Below are 16804 nucleotides of genomic sequence, written 5' to 3' on the forward strand. Positions count from 1 at the left end.
CTCTTGGGAAGTGTACTCTTGTGTCAGTTTAAATATCCATAGTCATTACCTTTCAAAAGCTAAGTAGAAATCATATCTTTGGTCTCATTCTTGTGTATTACTTTTGAATTCTATTTCTTTATGTTCAATGTTTTTAATTTTTTAAAAATATTTTTTATTTATTTGATTGAGAGAATGTGTGTGTGTGTGAGAGAGAGAGAGAAAGAGAGAGAGACCATTTTTTTAAAAGGGTTTTATTTATTTATTTGACAGACAGAGATCACAAGTAGGCAGAGAGACAGGCAGAGAGAGAGAGGAGGAAGCAGGCTCCCTGCTGAGCAGGGAGCCCAAAGCAGGACTCTATCCCAGGACCCTGAGATCATGACCTGAGCCAAAGGCAGAGGCTTTAACCCACTGAGCCACCCAGGTGACCTGTCCATTTTTTTTACTGTTTTTTTTTTTTTTGAGTCACCCAGGTACCCCTCTTATGTATTATTTTTGCCCATGCTTTTACTTACTGTAAACTCCCACTCACTTTGACCATGTCTGCCTGAATTATTTTTATAAACACAAGGTGAAAATGAGGTGTCTTTGAAAATTTGCATCTGAATTTTTGTACCAAACCCATGAACATTACAGTGAAAATGACCTTATCTTTGCTAAAATCTTTTAAGGCTCTCCCTTGTTTCAAGAAAAACTCTGAACTCTCATAGAATTTATTAAGTCTTTCCTAATCTAGACCCTGCCATGGTCTGATTGCTTGAAAGTATCTTTACCTTACTAATTTCTTTCTATTCTTCATTCTCCATTTATGACTCCTCTTCTGAGAAGGCTCCCCTTGACCTCCCAAGTCTGGGTTAGGTGTCTAAACTGGTATTCTGAGACCTAGTTCCAATGTCTGTGTAAGTAGGAGGGTTTCTCATGTATGCAACCAAGCCATTCTGCTACTATCTACCCAAGGATAGAATCAGATTTTCTCAGGTTAAGAGTGCAGTCCTACAGGACTGCTCGCTCTCTCTCTCTCTCTCTCACACACACACACACACACATACACACACTTCAGACACCAGTCAAAAACCAGATTATTACCTGTGCTTCTGGCTGACTAGCTACAAACTGAAAGTTCCAATGAACTTCTCCTTGGATTTCAGACACTGGTTGCAAGTTCAGGTTGTTACCTGTACTTTTGACTGGCTGACTATACTTCAGAGGATCCCATGATCTCCTCCTCGGGTTCAATTTATTTGCTAGAGCGGCTCACAGAACTCAGAGGAACATTTTACTCACCAGATTACTGGTTTGTTATACAGGTATATTACTCAGGAACAACCAGACAGAAAAGATGAATAAGGCAGGGAAGGAATGGGGAAAAGGTGTGGAGTTTCTGTTTTCTCTCCCAGCAAATCACACTCTCTAGCTCTCCACATGCTCACCAACCTGAAAGCTCTCTGAACCTGTCCTTCTGGATTTTTATGGAGGTCTGTTACCTAGTCATAGCTGACTAAATCATTGGCCACTGGCAACTGATTCAACCTCCAGCCCCCTCCCCAGAGGTTGCACTGGAGGATACCCAAATCCTCCAATCACAGGTCGAGTTTCCTGGTGACCAGTCCCCATCCTTAGGTGCTTTCCAAAGTCACCTCCTCAATGTAACAAAAGACAACTTTATCACTCTCCACACTTAGGAAATCCACAGGGTTTGATAGCTGTAAGCCAGGAATGTGGAGGAAGACCAAATATATATAACAAATATGTTTGGATCATATGAATGAAGAAATATTCTAAATTGCAACATCACAGTGCCTGTCCGAGGTGCTCCCACAGAGCATTTTCACCCTCTTTCATAGATAACCTGCTCAGTATCCTCAATTAGATTTTCAGTGGAAACAACGTCCACCTTATCAGTGTATCCCCAGCACCCATCACATGCTTGACACATATCATGGATACATTAGTCAAGTAAATAAATGAAAGAAGCTTCTGTTTCCCAAGCTGACATTTGCAACAGTGTAATTTTCCTAGTTAGCTCTAGGGCTATGTTGAAAAGACTTCTCCAGACCCAAATTCCCAGTCATTGTGATGATTTTTGCCCCACTGAATGGGAGATACTTGAGTGTACTTCACACTGTGAATGAATAATTTACTGTGATGAGAGAGCTCAAAGTAATTTCAAGATTCCTAATGCTGCCAGCAATAAATACATAAATGCAATAAAACTCAAAGAAATGAATTGATCAAGTGGAACGTGTCTATGTTCAAACGCTCCATTTGTGGAATTAGAGATGTACAATTTCCCCCAGAGCCTGGGCTTGTGTAGGTGGAGGCTTTCTATTTAATTGCCTCTTAGGCAATCCACATCATCGTAAGTAAATCCAATCACATGGGTGCATGTGAGTGTGTGTGTGTGTGTGTGTGTTTTCATTTACTAATTAACCTTGCTGGTAGAAAGACAGCCAAAAAACGGTTATAAAAGGTTACGGCTTAACACAGAAGCAACGTGGTCTGCTCTCTTTTCCATGCTATCTCTGACCCACATGCATACAGACGTCCTCACACCCATAAGGAGTAGTTTGCAAGAGCTGACTTTTCAACTTAAAGTCACTCACCTGACAAGCTCCAAAGGGCTAGTTCCTTTTTTCTTGCCACTTCCTCTTGAACTTCACACAACATATGTTCAATGTTCATAACAGCCTCAATGACGTCAGCTTGGGCTCCTTTAATCTCTAAAGTTGCCTTTTCCAGACTGATAATCTCTGAGATAGAGACCCTCAAGGTATTCTGAAGCCGAGTCAAACTGTCATGTTCTTTTTTCCCAAGGTAGAGGATAAGATTATTCTCAATGATATGGTGGTCCTGGGGGGTCAGTATCCTTTGGATCCACGCTTGGGCCTCCTTCATCTTTTCCAGGTTGGATCCCATCAGACTGATGGCAGGAGACTTAGCTTGGAGCCCATTTTCTCTTTTCTCCTCTCTGGCCAACTGGGGGACTGAAAAGACTATCATAAACATCCACAGAAGGCAGGTGGGTTTTAAACCAGGGCTGAACAAAACACCAAGGCCAATGTTTGTCCCGAGGACATTATGACCATTGCCAGCGGCAGCAGCTTCAATTAAGTGTCTAGCTCTGATTGCCGTGTCAGATATGAAGGAAATCTAAATGTATGGTTTACAGTCTCCTTGAGAGCAGAGTTTAGCCTGTGAGGGGTTGGTGTTATCATGCCTCGCCCCTGCTATGTTGCATGTGTCAGTTCATGGATGAGCTCACCTTGTGATATCACCATGGATGTTAACCAATGATTATAGGCATGCCTCAGAGATGCAGGTCGGGTTGCAGACCACCGCAATCAAGTGACTGTTGCAATAAAGCAAGTCAAATGCATGTCTTGGTTTCCTAGTGCATATAAAATTTGTGTCTACACTATACTGTGGTCTACTAGGGGAGCAATAACAATATGTCTAAAAACCAATGTACCTGCCTTAATTTAAAAACACTCTGTTGCTTAAAAAAAAAAAAAAGCTATCATCTGAACTTTCCATGAGTCATAATTACTGAACACAGATCACCATAACAAATACAGTAATAATGAAGAAGTTTGAAATATTCCAAGAATCATCAAAATGTGATATAGAGACATGAAGTGAGCAAAGGCTGTTGGTAAAATGGCACTAGTTGGCTTGGTTGATGCGGGGTTGCCACAAGCCTTCAATTTGGAAAAACAAAACAATACAAAAAAACCCAGTGGTATCTGTGAAGCACAATAAAACAAAGTACAATAAAATGAGGTATGCCTTTGTGTCCCGCTGACTGAGACTACTATCGAGTTTGAAATCAAACATCTCTGAAAGCCATAGAGCTTAAAGGGCAAAAATTCCTTTTGAAAAATACGTACTTCTGATTATAAAAATAATACATTTATTTTGGAAAAATTAGAAAATTATCCAAGTTTAATGAAAAGAATAAATAGCCATAACCTCATTACCTGGGATTCCTTTTGATTTCATATCTGTATGTAACAGGACAATTTACATCTCCACAGAATTTGCAGCTTAGCAGCTTCTACTACTTGACATGGTATATCCCAGCAGAACAGGCCATGGAACTTGATTCCAACCCACCCATGTGTATAAGGAGCAAAGATATATATAAAGAATTAGAATCTCTGATGGATTAGGGTAACTCTCAACTGAAATTAAAAAAAAAAAAAAAAAGAAAGAAAGAAAGAAAGAAATTGTGGGAACTAGCTGAGGAAATTCATAGGTGAAGCAGTATCCAGAATATATAAAGAATTCTCTCGAATTATCAAGAAAAAGGAAGAACCTTTTTCTTGATAGACAAGATTCTCAGCTGGACAAAAGATTTCATAGAAAAGGAAATACAAATGGCCCAGATATGTGTGAAGAGATGCTCATCTTCATTGACAATCAGGGATATGAAAAATTATCCAACAGATCGGCAAAAAATAAGTCTAACAATATTAAGTGTTGGGGAGGATACAGAGGAACTAGAACTTCTGTATATATTTATGATGGGTGTAAAACTGGAACAACTACTCCCATAATTATGTTCTGTAAAAAATTTTTGTATGTGTGCATCAGGAGATATATACAAGAAAATTCACCTTCTCCTTTGTAACAGCAAAACCCACTGGAAATGACCCAAATGTCCTTCAGCATTGGAATATTATTAAAGCAATGAAAAGGAGTGAACTTTAGCTATTTGGATGAATCTCAAAAACACAAGAATATGGGGATACATAACATAAGGGGAAAAGTAAATTGAGCACCTACTATGTTCTAGGCATTTCTAAATGCTTCACAAAAATTATTCTGTTCACTCCTCACAACCTTATAAGTACTAATAACAGCCTCATCTTACAAATGAAGAAACTTATTTAAAGTTATTAAGTAGGGGCACCTGGGTGGCTCAGTGGGTTAAGCCACTGCCTTTGGCTCAGGTCATGATCTCAGGGTCCTGGGATCGAGTCCCACATCGGGCTCTCTGCTCAGCAGGGAGCCTGCTTCCCTCTCTCTCTCTCTCTCTGCCTGCCTCTCTGTCTACTTGTGATCTCTCTCTGTCAAATAAATAAATAAATAAAATCTTTAAAAAAAAAATAAAGTTATTAAGTAACTTGCCCATGGTTAAAGGCCTAGCTAGTAGGAGCCGTGGAGCTACTAGGTATGGGCAGTCTGACTCTAGCACTCACATAATTCTGCCTCCCCATAAATGATCTGAGGTTAGTAGTGGTAATTAGCATCTTTTCCCCTCTGGAATAGTTGAGTGGTACCAGGAACTCTGAAACAGTACCAGGAGAGAGACAGAAGGAAGAGGGTCCGAGTTTAAAAAAAAAAAAAAAAAAAAGCCAATGTTTTGGACAATGAAGTGATAAAAGTTCTTAAACTGGAGACACAGGGATTTTGTTTATTTGTTCATTTTTTAACCCTTTTTCTCCCTGGGAGTTTATATTACTTTTTAGGAGAAAAGAGAAGCAATACATGGTGATACTTCATTTACCCATCATTACTGGGGGGAAAAATTGTTCTTCTGGGAAACTAATTTTTCAGATCACTAGGGGATACACTTCTAGCACCAAATACCTTAGTTAAATATTTATGAGTTAGATTACTTAGTTTATTAGTTAAATATTTCTAATGAAAACACATTTCCCTGCCTTCCTAAATAGTTCAGCTTTTCCTTGATAATCTGAGATCATCACCATTAACCATCATTAAGGTCAATTATTGTCCTGCGCTATAATTATAATTCCTTTACAGATGTCCTTTAAAACGACCGAAGTAAATGGTAACACATGGCCCTATTATTTGGACTAAAAACAGAGACATTTGTATGTTCGTTTTCCATATTAGCCTCGCCTAAAACTCCGGTCTACCTTCCCTTGGTTCAGTGTGATTCCCCCCACATGCACTGCTTTTGTTTGCTTCTAGGCATTTTCTTCACATTGGGTGCCCCACCGCAGCAGCTCGAGCCACTGAAAATCTGCCATCCTCAATAAAGCCCAATTTAGACCCACTTGACCAGGAAGCCACTCTCGATCTTTTTAGGTCAGTAGGACTTTCTGCCTCTTCTGGGTAGTTTGTCCAGGCAGTTTCTCCCCTGGGTTGTTTGTCCATCCTCTCACTCATTATTCTTTGGCCTTCATTCAATGCTTTGCAACAGAACATTTTTACATACATAATCTCTATTTATGCTTACAAAAGTCTGTCTTTATCATCATTTTACAGATAAATAAAGAGGTTCATAAGAGGCAAAGTGACAGACCACAGCTCTCTCCAAGTAACCCCTCCTTTGTTTCCAGCACTGCTGGACCATAGCCCATCTATAAGTGAACTGTTCTGTTAAAGGGTATAAGCAAATCATTGTGACCCTAGTGGGAAATACCCCAACAGTTTCTATTCCTCACTGAATGTCTAGTGTTCTTGACATTTATACACTACTGTAGATCAAAAGACCACTTCACAAGTACGCATCCTGGTTGTCATGAAGCAATTCCAACCCCATCAACTCCAACTCCACTAAAGGAAAGGAGTTACATGACACAGTTCATCTTTCTCCAACATCCGCCATGGTTAGTTAAGTCCAGGGATCCCCAAACCTAGTTCAGCAGCAAAACTGACTAGGAGCTACTGAAAAATACACATGCTTGGCCCAGATCCAAAGGTCCTGAGTCAGAATATGTAGGGTTGGGGGCCATACATATTTTTGTTTGTTTATTTGTTTAAAGTTTCTATTATGATCCTAGTGATTCTCAGGTTTGAGTAGCATCAGGTGAATCCATTTATTATTATCTGGTATGACTGAGATGTTTTCTAAAATGACTATTTAGATGTGACCCCATTCAGAGCAGAAAGAGTAACTGGCTCAGTCATCTTATGAAGGACAGAACTTTTCTTAGGGAAAAATTATAGAGAGCTATTTGTGAAGTAAATAACCACACTGTGAATTACCCACTGCAGCTTAGCCTCTCTCTATTCATATCATGAAACTGGACTAGGCAAAACCAGAATGATGTTCAGATGCCAAGCCGGTTAGTATCCAAACAGGAGAAAATATACTGGGCTTAGTTCTTCCTTTTGTCCCTTCTATTAGTTAAGATGATGAAGAGGATGAGCTTCTGGTGAGCAGACTCTACTTCTATTTTTTTTTTTAATTTTTAAAGATTTTATTTATTTATTTGTCAGAGAGAGAGCACAAGCAATCAGAGGCAGAGAGAAAAGCAGGCTCCCTGCTGGACAAGGAGCCCGATGCAGGACTCGATCCCAAGACCCTGGGATCATGACCTGAGCCAAAGGCAGTGGCTTAACTGACTGAGCCACCCAGGCGTCCCATGGACTCTACTTTTAGACCCGGGAATTTCTTACTCACCATTGTAGTTACTGAAACCACGTAGCTTGAATTTAGTCTTTTCCATTTCAGTGCTGAAAGCCTATAAGAAGCAAAACAGAGCAGAGTCATAAGTGGGGCTTTTGGCCATAGTCCTCAAAATCTCTCTTCCTACCTGCACAAACCACACCTGGCCTCATCCACTCTGTCAGTCTCCATCCTCATTACCACAAATCTATAGCAGCCTTTTGGAAAGTCCTAAGAAACAGTGATCACAGCACCAAATCGTGTAGTACCACGATCTATTAGAACACCTAGGGGAAACAAGTATAGAAAAACCAGACAGAAAACCGAAATCTGGTCTTAAAATAAAGAGAATATATATGTATATCCCAAGGCAAAATATAATCATTCATTCATTCCATAAACATTAATGCTCTGGTTATTGCCTGTGAGGCACTGAACCAAGTCTGTGGACACTTCACTGGAGAACTAGGCAGGTGCTCTTTTAGCTAATAAAATGGAAATTCATTTGGAGAGGATTGTTCTGCAGCTTCACCTTAGCCCAGGGCCTGGTTGATGCAACACACGGCAGCTGTTTTTATTATCATTGCTTAGGGGAGCCCTCAGATTGTGGTTGATCTTTCTATGTTTTTTGAACTACCACGTACATTTTTGTTTGTATATTGAAGAGAATGAACCTTCTTTTCTACATGCAGTTCATTCCCCTTGTAGGAAGATGGTCTTTCCTGAGCTGTTCTGGAATGTGCCCGAAGCACCTACCTGGGCCCGCCGATCGATTGATCGATCGAGCTCTGCTTCAGGGAGAACTTCATTTGCAAGACTGGATGATTCCCTGTGTCTGGAAGGTGAGCTACTTTATGGGGTAACTGGCTTATAAGTCTGTGGGTGAGACACCCTGGTGTCCTGGAGCTGGCTGACATGGGCTAATGAGAGCTCACTGTGGGCATCTCTTCCCAACTCCATCTTCAGAAATGTCAGCAATGAATATCAGCAAATGCTACAAACTTCCTTGTGCCTAGTCAAGCAGCAAAAGGAAAAAGAACCTTAATACTTGTTCCAGGAAAGAGCAAGCTGGAACAAGAATAAGTTCATTTTCTTGTCGGGAGAGAGAAAATGGCAACCACCCACCTGGAGACAGGCTGCAGGGTGGAAGAGTAAGCAGTCAGAGGACTATTGTTCAGAACCACTCTTTCTGCCAGGCACCGAGCAAGGCTTTTTATACCCAATACCTGGACCCACGCCTGAGAGGCTGTGCTAGCACTTGGATGTTGCTACTGGCAGAATCAGAAACCTGTCTTGAAAATTTGTTTTAAGTCACTGTATCTTATTTCATTTCCTTTTTAATTCTTCCTTAACATCAGGACAAGTTCCTTCTCGAAGTGCCAGTTAAGTGAGCATAAAGCCCAGAGATGGTACGTTAATGGAAGAACAATATAAGCCCAGCATCACAGAGGCGTGAGGGGACGTGGACCCCTCTGCCCCACACCAGCCTTTCCCAGGAAGATCAGAGGCCCCACGGTGATCTCTGCTTCTTAGGTCACATGCCTGCGATTTCGGGTTTGGGAAGCAGACTTGCGCCCCCTTCTCTCTAGACGGGACAGCCTCCTGGAATGGCCTGGAAGGCCACAGCAGCCTTTGTTATAACAGTGACAGATGTCAGCAGTGCCTTCTACGGGGGACCACCTCCTGCTGGACTTGATAAAGCACAATATACTAATTATGCTGGACCTTTTCACATGTTAGAAACTCAACTTAATCTGCCCACTCTAAAGCAAAAAGCTGAGATGAAGTGAAAACTAAAGCAGATGGACACACAGATCTCTGCATTCAGACACACGGACACATGCCCCTACACACTGGTTTTTGTATAAGACCACAACTGACCTCCCTCTGGGGTCACCCACAGAGAAGTTAAACAATAGACTGAATTTGGGGACAGTACTGGGGACATGGCAAAAGTAGTCAAAGATACCTCTGCTGTGAAATAATTAATAATCTAATTTGGAAGAAAAGATAACAAACAGGTCACTTGGTTTCCTCTTTAGGTCAGCACTCTGTGAATTACAATTCATTACAGCTGATGCAACAGCTAGCCCTCATGGAGGGCTTCCCTGCATGCCTGGTACTGTTCTAAGTGTTTTTATGTGTATTAACTCATTTAATGCTCACGACAGCTCCATAAGATGGTAGTTATTATCCTCACTTTATTCTACTTTTTTTTTTCCCCCAAATAAGCTCTATGCTCAAAGTGGGGCCGAACTCATGACCCTGACATCAAGAGTTTTATACTCTATTGACTGAACCAGCCAAGCTTCCCTACTATCCCGCTTTAAAGATGAAGAAACTGAAGCACGGAAAAGTATATTAACTTGCCCCAAGAAGTTGATCAATCGGAGAGGAGAAGACAAAGAATTTGTTTTAAATATGTTGGCTTTAAGACGACAATGGGATAACCAAGTGGAAATGAGACAGGATTAAGTGTATGGGTCTGAAGGTGGCTCAGAAGACAGGACTTTGCAGAAATTGTCAGAATACTTGTGCTCTCAGAGCAGGAGAGAAGACAGAGGAGCAGAGGACGCCCACACTGAAATGGGAAGGTTGCTTATCTTTGAGGAGCAGAGGGGAGAATAAAGGCCAACAAAGGAAAAGACAGAATGTAGGGAGCAGGGTAACGTGGCTGCTTTAATGACATTCTTCACTAGGTCAGAGGTGAGCAATTAAAAAAACAATAAATTCACCAAGTTAGAACAATACCGTGCTGTCCAGTGCTTAGCTCATGTCTTACATTGGAGATATTACACAGATGTTATGGAATGCATGAATGAATAAATGGGACATTCATTTCCTTTTTTTTTTTTTTAAAGATGGATAGGTAACAGAATGCCACCTTTCTTTTTTTTTTTTTTAAGATTTTATTTATTTATTTATGTATTTGTCAAAGAGAGAGAGAGAGAGAGCGAGCGCACGCAAGCAGGCAGAGGCAGAGAGGGAAGCAGGCTCCCTGCCAAGCAAGGAGCCTGATGCGGGACTTGATCCGAGGACCCTGGGATCATGACCTGAGCTGAAGGCAGTGACTCCACCAACTGAACCACCCAGGCGTCCCTGAATGGGACATTTCTAAAATACTATCTTACCACGTAGGTGTCCAGTTCTTCTGGAAAGATCACAAACTTTACAGTTAATTGCTTTTTCAAATGGCATTTGGCAAAAGTTAAAACTTCATCAAACATAATCTCGGCTGCTACACTCTTCCTTATACCAAAGTTTCCAGTCCCAAGGGCAGGAAAGGAAATAGAAGTTTTATTTAGTTCAAGGCATTTCTCCAAACATTCCTTCATTGCAATTCTCAGTATCTGTAAGAAAAACAGATCAGCCTTTGAGTCAAAATAAAATTTCCTTCACCTCTCGATCCTGCCCACATCTTACAATGCCCACCTCTATTCCCCCTTAGGGTCATGGTTATGCCTCCTTAGAGAGCCCATGACAGCCACATGGTTAGATGATGAGAAACACAAGTCACTGAGGGGTCTGTTTGGGTGCCATGATTTCTCCCAGTTTATATAGCCTTGTTCATCTCCCTGGGACTATGAGCCAACCATCAGTTTATTCCCATTTACCTGCTGCTTCCAGGTTGAAACAAAGAGCTCTCAGGAGTTTAACAAAGGAGACAGAGGGAAAAATAAGTAAGCAGTTTTATCCAACATCTTTAAGATATGTCATTTCTTCTCAAGAAGTGCTAATGTATTTGGCAGATTTAAACTTTACATCAACATTTCAACATCCAAACTGAAGTACAGAAAAGTTGTCTGTGGACGGGCCTTGGAAAACTGGGGGGCAGAGAGTGACTGGAGGGCCAGTTTGGGACTAGAGGGCTTTTAGTCAAAGAAGGCCCAGAAATGGTGACAAACTAAAGATAAACAAAGGCAGGGAAGGAGACTCTTTCCCTCTCTCCACATTTGAATGGGTCCCCCAACTCTTTAATGTGTATATTTTATGTGTCTTGGGTGAAGAGTTGGCCAGAAAGCCAATCTGTCAATCTCTACCGCAGGCATTGGTGGGAAGACACCACAGGTGACAGATTTACCTGGAGCAGTACTGGAAGGGAAGTCCCAGGTGCCCCTGGCACTTAACTGATGCAGGGAAATACAGAGAGGCTGAATTCCAGGTCCATTTAGGGAAAGGCCAACAGGGTCACAGAGGGGTAAGGTGAACAGATGTGTGGACTGAGGGAACCTACTCTTTCCAGGTCTGTTTGCAGTACTCTTGCTTAAAATTTAGACATGAGTTAGGTAATATTTAAAATTCAATTTCTTAAGATAACTTGTGACAATAATGCTTTTCCTGTATTTCAGAATGGTAGAAAATGAGGACTATCTCACTCATCAAATTTTCATAAATGTAATGACATAATGAAATTCAACAAAGACTATGTAGTCTATGGGGCTACATAAAGATAAACTCATGTTGAACTTACCTCAGTCAGTTTGTGGTGTCCTAAATCCCACAACACATGGTATACGTACTGACAGGACAACTGAAATCCTCTTGTGACCAGTACCAACTGAGACTCTAGTATTTCAGTAATTTTTTCTTTAAATTCCAATTCCATTTCATTTCCTGCTTGTTGTAGAATTGATATTGACACAGCTCCAAATCCCAAACCACAGAGCGGATTTACAGAATTAACAATTACATCCGTCTGAAGAGGAAAAACAAAAACAAAAAAAACCAGAGGATCCATTGTTAAATTACTTTTTCTTCAATCTTTAGTTTGCTGAGGAGCTTTGAAAAATACTTTTGAAGATCATAAATTCACAAGACATCTTTTGTTTGTGTCTTTGTTTTGCACAAGGTTATCATTTAGCGGTGGACAGAAACTCATAATTTCATTTGATTGCCATGAGTCATTTGTCCTATTCAGAAATTAGGCAAAGTGTGTGGATAAGACAGTTCTGACTGTAAATGTCTGTCAGCCTCTTGCTGCTTTATATCCTCCATATTCCAAGATTCTGGGCATTCCTTGTGATTTGTTTAAACCATCATCAATACACGGTTTTATCCCCTCCCCCAGTGCTATCACTTTTTGCTATTTCTGTGTGGATTTTCTGTTTGGTTTAAAGAGAGTGGAAATAAAATTTCTTGGGAAATTTCTACCTCCTAATGCTTTTCTTTAAAAAAAAAATGCAGTACATGGTCAAAGAAAATACAAATGAGACAAAAAAGTCTTCAGTGGAAATAGGCCTCCCTCTTGGTGAGTTCCTTGGATACTCCAAGCACTCACTTGTCTGGAGGGCAACCACTTTTACCAGTTCTTCATCTGTCCCTTTGGAAATAGACTGCATACACATGGGCTGTGTTTTCAGTAGTATTGCCTCCTAGTTAGTCCTCGGGCCTGGGCTACAGGAGAAGGTCTCCTTTTGCTTCTGCCCCATGCTCAAATATCCCTAAGTCATCCTGATTGCTTTGGGTCCCTTTGAGGGCAACCCAGGTACTTTTAATGGACGTTAATGAATGCTTCACTTCGAAAGTGCAATCAGAATTTCCAGTTTGGGAGGACTGGCACCCTCGAAAAATTTTAAGGTTCTCAATGTTGCTGGCAACAAAGAAATATAATGAAAGTTTAGTTAAAGGGTAAGTTATTCAACTAGGATGTTTCCACCTTAATTTTAAAGTGGTGTATTAATGACTTACTGAATCAATGTTTCATCCTGTGGGGTCCCCTGTCTTCTTTTCTAATAGTGTCTTGTAGAAAATAAGTGGTATTTTGGGGTGCCTGGTTGGCTCAGTAGGTGATGTGTCTGCCTTTGGCTCAGGTCATGATCCCAGGGTCCTGGGATTGAGCCCCACATCTGGCTCCCTGCTCAGAGGGGAGTCTACTTCTCCTACCCCTGCTCATGTGTGTGTAAGTGCTCTCTCTCTCTCAAATAAATAAATAAAATCTTAAAAGAAAAAAAAGAACAAGAAAAGAAGTGGCATTTTTTCACTTATGATGAAGTCTATTTGATTGTGGCCATAGGAGAAGCTTAAGAGTGACAACTCTGATGCAGAAATAAAAAGAATATAGCCTTATATTCTTTCTCTTCCCTGCTGCCCCCTTCACTTTGGCATCAATAATTTGCTGAACACCCAGATGCATGCTGAGACAGGGCCCTGCCTGCAGCTACAAAGATGAACATGCCTTGATTCCTAGCCCTAAGGTGCTCTGCCTAGCAGGAGAGTTGCACCAACCCAGAAATCCCCAAGTTCACTGTTACCATGATTCTCTCCCCTCCTTGCCAGGGCTCTGGCCTTGGTGTTCCATAAGCGCTGGCTAAACCCTAACTTGCCCTTTGTATCTCTCCAACCCCTGACAGAGAGCAGTATACTAAGTATACAACTTATAGCTCGACCTAGATCTCCTGACTGGTCCAGTCCATGATTTTCAGGCTCTTACCACTTTTGTGTCTCTCTGATCAAGTCATTCTAACCACCCAGTTCATACCCATCATAACTTGAGGTCATAATCAAACTCCTAGCTTCTGAATTAATCTTTCTTGGTCCACTGCCTTACCCTCTTGTAAATTTACATACTCTTAAATACTATGAGTTCATTTTTTATTAAGACTTTTTTGTTTACTCTTGATAGGTTGCTTCAGAAATGTTCAAATGGTTTGCTTCCCCAATGGGATTTTTTCAAATCGAGAATTTTTTCTTACATAAAAGAAGTCTAATTGATTTTAAGTTCCTTGGAATAGAAGCTTGTTCTATTTCCTCCTGGTGCCCAAGAATAGTGGCAATAATCACCATAAATAGTTACCATGTGCCAAGCTCTATTCTAAGCACTTTAGGTGTATTGATTCCAGCTCTTTGATACATGTGATCTTATTGTTCTTATTTTACAGATGAGGAGACCAAGGTCCGAAAGATAGAATAACTTGATTCAGATCACCCAGTTACAAATGGCAAAGCTAGCATTCAAACCCGGAGGGTCTCTCTCAAGTCTGTACTCTTAGCTTCAACAACATGCTTTCTAAACAGCATCTGAAATAGTACAAATTTCTTTAAAAATACCTGATAGGTCATAAACAGTTCAGGGACCTCCTTTGGCAGTACAAGAGGACAGAAACAAATACTTACCTCCTGCAACTGGATGTAACCCTGGACAATCTGGAGAGTCACATTGTTCACAAGAACTGTCTTGAAAGGAGGGGTGGCTTCTTCACTCATCTGGGATCCCAGCTTGTTCGTCCTTAGGATTACTTCTGAAGCATTTTTAAAGGCAACAACAGTAGGGTGCTCATTGCTTACCAGGTGAATTTCTTTCAAATTAGTGGCCAGTTGCTTCCCTTGGTAATATAAACTGATTGTTTTCACAATGATCTCTGTACACAAGTCCAGAGGGAACTGGAAAATCCCAGAGCTGAGGGCTGGAATTGCTACTGTCTCAATGTCTGGATTGTAAAAGGTAACATAATTCAGAATATTTATAATGGCCTTCTGCAGTTTATAGGTACATGTCTGATAATCTTTCGCTATCCACCGAGGCCCAACAGCATGGATAATTAATTTGCAGGGAAGTCTCCCTGCCTTTGTGGTAGTTATTTCACCAGTTGGTATTTTACCAAACCTGGAAACTAATCTTCTGCTCTCCTCTTGGATTTCAGAGCCCCCGGCTTTCACCAGGGCCTGAGCCAGGCCTCCCCCGTGAATGAGGTCTCCGTTGGCTGCATTCACCACAGCATCAACGGCATGTCTGGTGAGGTCGTCCTTCCAAACAGATAACTCCAGCCCAGGAATTAGCATTTCTCTGAAGACTTGCAGAGACTCACTGTTCCCTTCCACGGATGGAGAGACCAGGGTACAGACACACTCAAATTTATTCTGAAGGACTTCACACAGCTGACTCTTATTGTTTTTTAAAATTGTGAAGTCACTGTGATTAATGAAAATCTGCCAACTGTGGTCTTCTTCAGGAGTGGCCATCTCTGGAAAAAGAGAGAAGACAAAAAATAAAGAAATGAGCGTGGGTTCCTTTGAAAAGGATGTCATTTCACTTCACACCAGAAGACTGTTTGCCTTGTGCAAAAGTGAGATGACGGTCCTCTCATCCCCTTCCCTATCCTCCTTTTAACTGGACGTGTAATTTGACCAAGGATATACAAGAGTTTTTCATGGTAGGTCACCCAAATATATACGGAGGTTTTATTCATAACTTGTTTCCTTTTGTCATTGTCTCGGTTTGGGGTTCTTTTAGAAGCAGACTCTGAGATGAGGATTTGAGGGTCAGTGTATTTGGGAGGTGATCCTAGAAAACACTATGGGTGGGTGAGGATGAGGAGGGAGGAGTGGGAAAGAGGACAAGGAAGGAAATGAATAAAAGGTGTGTTACAAAGCAAATGAAGCCTGACTCCACTAGGGGGCAGTGCAGATCATATGTCTCATAGCTATACCACCAGCGGGTAAAAAAATTGGGGCCCATTTTTCCAACTGCCCATCAGTCACTGGGCTGGTCCAGCAAGGGTGTGGAGCACTGATGGGGCTACAGTAAATAATTCTTCATCATACTCCAGTTTCATGGCACAATTCTGGTAGAATTAAAACTGACTAAAACTTATTTTTCTTGCATGTGGCTGACAGGAAGGTGTGCTGCTTGGACCCCTACCCCCACACCCCAATGCAGTTATGAGGGGCAATACCGCTAGGCAACAGCGTCCAGTGGTTAGTCACTCAGGGTCTATTTCCGCTTTCGAGCCAAGGTCACGCTATTCTCAGGGGTGGCCCTCATCCGTGGCTGAGCAAGGCCATTCATGTTCAATGTGGGACTCCAGAAATGAGCGCTCTTGGGCTGGCAGAACTTTGTCAGGTTTTCATTATGGTCTGATGGCTCCACCTGCCCAATCTGGTTTCTTCTCTTGTCCTTTCACTATAAACCTTGTGTACCCCCAACTCCAGGTCAGTTTATGCTTCCTGGAGAACCCACCCTGCGACACTGTATTTCATGGAGCTTAGGGCATCATTATTATATGCTACTTCGAGAGGAAAAATTATGCCAATTAAACCATGGCACTCTACGGACTGACAGGGAGGAGTGGCCCTATTTCAGAGATGCGAAAAAACCGGGAGTCCTGAAATAGATAAAATGGGGTCATTAATGACATTTTACTTCCACTTCCATTTCTAATCTAAGCCACCTAGAAAGATCTCTGATAGCCTCAATGACCTAAAAGAAGCTGCACCTGGACAGACAGATCCAGCTGACCTGTGCTCTGGCTGAAAACCTCAAGCTGGTCACCAACTTGATTAGGTAGTTCCATTTGGCTCATGGAACCCTTGTTAGCAAAGGGACATCAGAGAGTCACATCTTCTGGCCTGTATCAGCTCTAGGGCTATAGGCAAAAGATTATCACATTGAGTGGGCAAAGGCAAGGATCAGTGGGAGTGCTGAGAGAGCACATCTGCGGGTGTCCCACTGCCCCTGAAGCA

At 41.5% G+C, this 16804-nt stretch overlaps 1 protein-coding gene across 1 annotated transcript in view; it reads right to left on the reverse strand.

The window, feature by feature from the left end:
• The window catches only part of PARP9 (poly(ADP-ribose) polymerase family member 9), a 35930-nt gene that overhangs the window by 15468 nt on the left and 3658 nt on the right, over nucleotides 1-16804 (reverse strand). Inside the window, exons 4-8 of the mRNA XM_059391064.1 lie at nucleotides 14459-15306; nucleotides 11817-12041; nucleotides 10477-10695; nucleotides 7361-7421; nucleotides 2586-2966 (exon numbers count right to left, since the gene is read on the reverse strand). Of these exons, the coding sequence (XP_059247047.1) occupies nucleotides 2586-2966; nucleotides 7361-7421; nucleotides 10477-10695; nucleotides 11817-12041; nucleotides 14459-15306 (1734 nt within the window). The remainder of the gene's footprint in view (nucleotides 1-2585; nucleotides 2967-7360; nucleotides 7422-10476; nucleotides 10696-11816; nucleotides 12042-14458; nucleotides 15307-16804) is intronic.

The sequence above is a fragment of the Mustela nigripes genome, chromosome 2 (genome assembly GCF_022355385.1).
Source record: "Mustela nigripes isolate SB6536 chromosome 2, MUSNIG.SB6536, whole genome shotgun sequence".
Classification (NCBI taxonomy): domain Eukaryota; kingdom Metazoa; phylum Chordata; class Mammalia; order Carnivora; family Mustelidae; genus Mustela; species Mustela nigripes.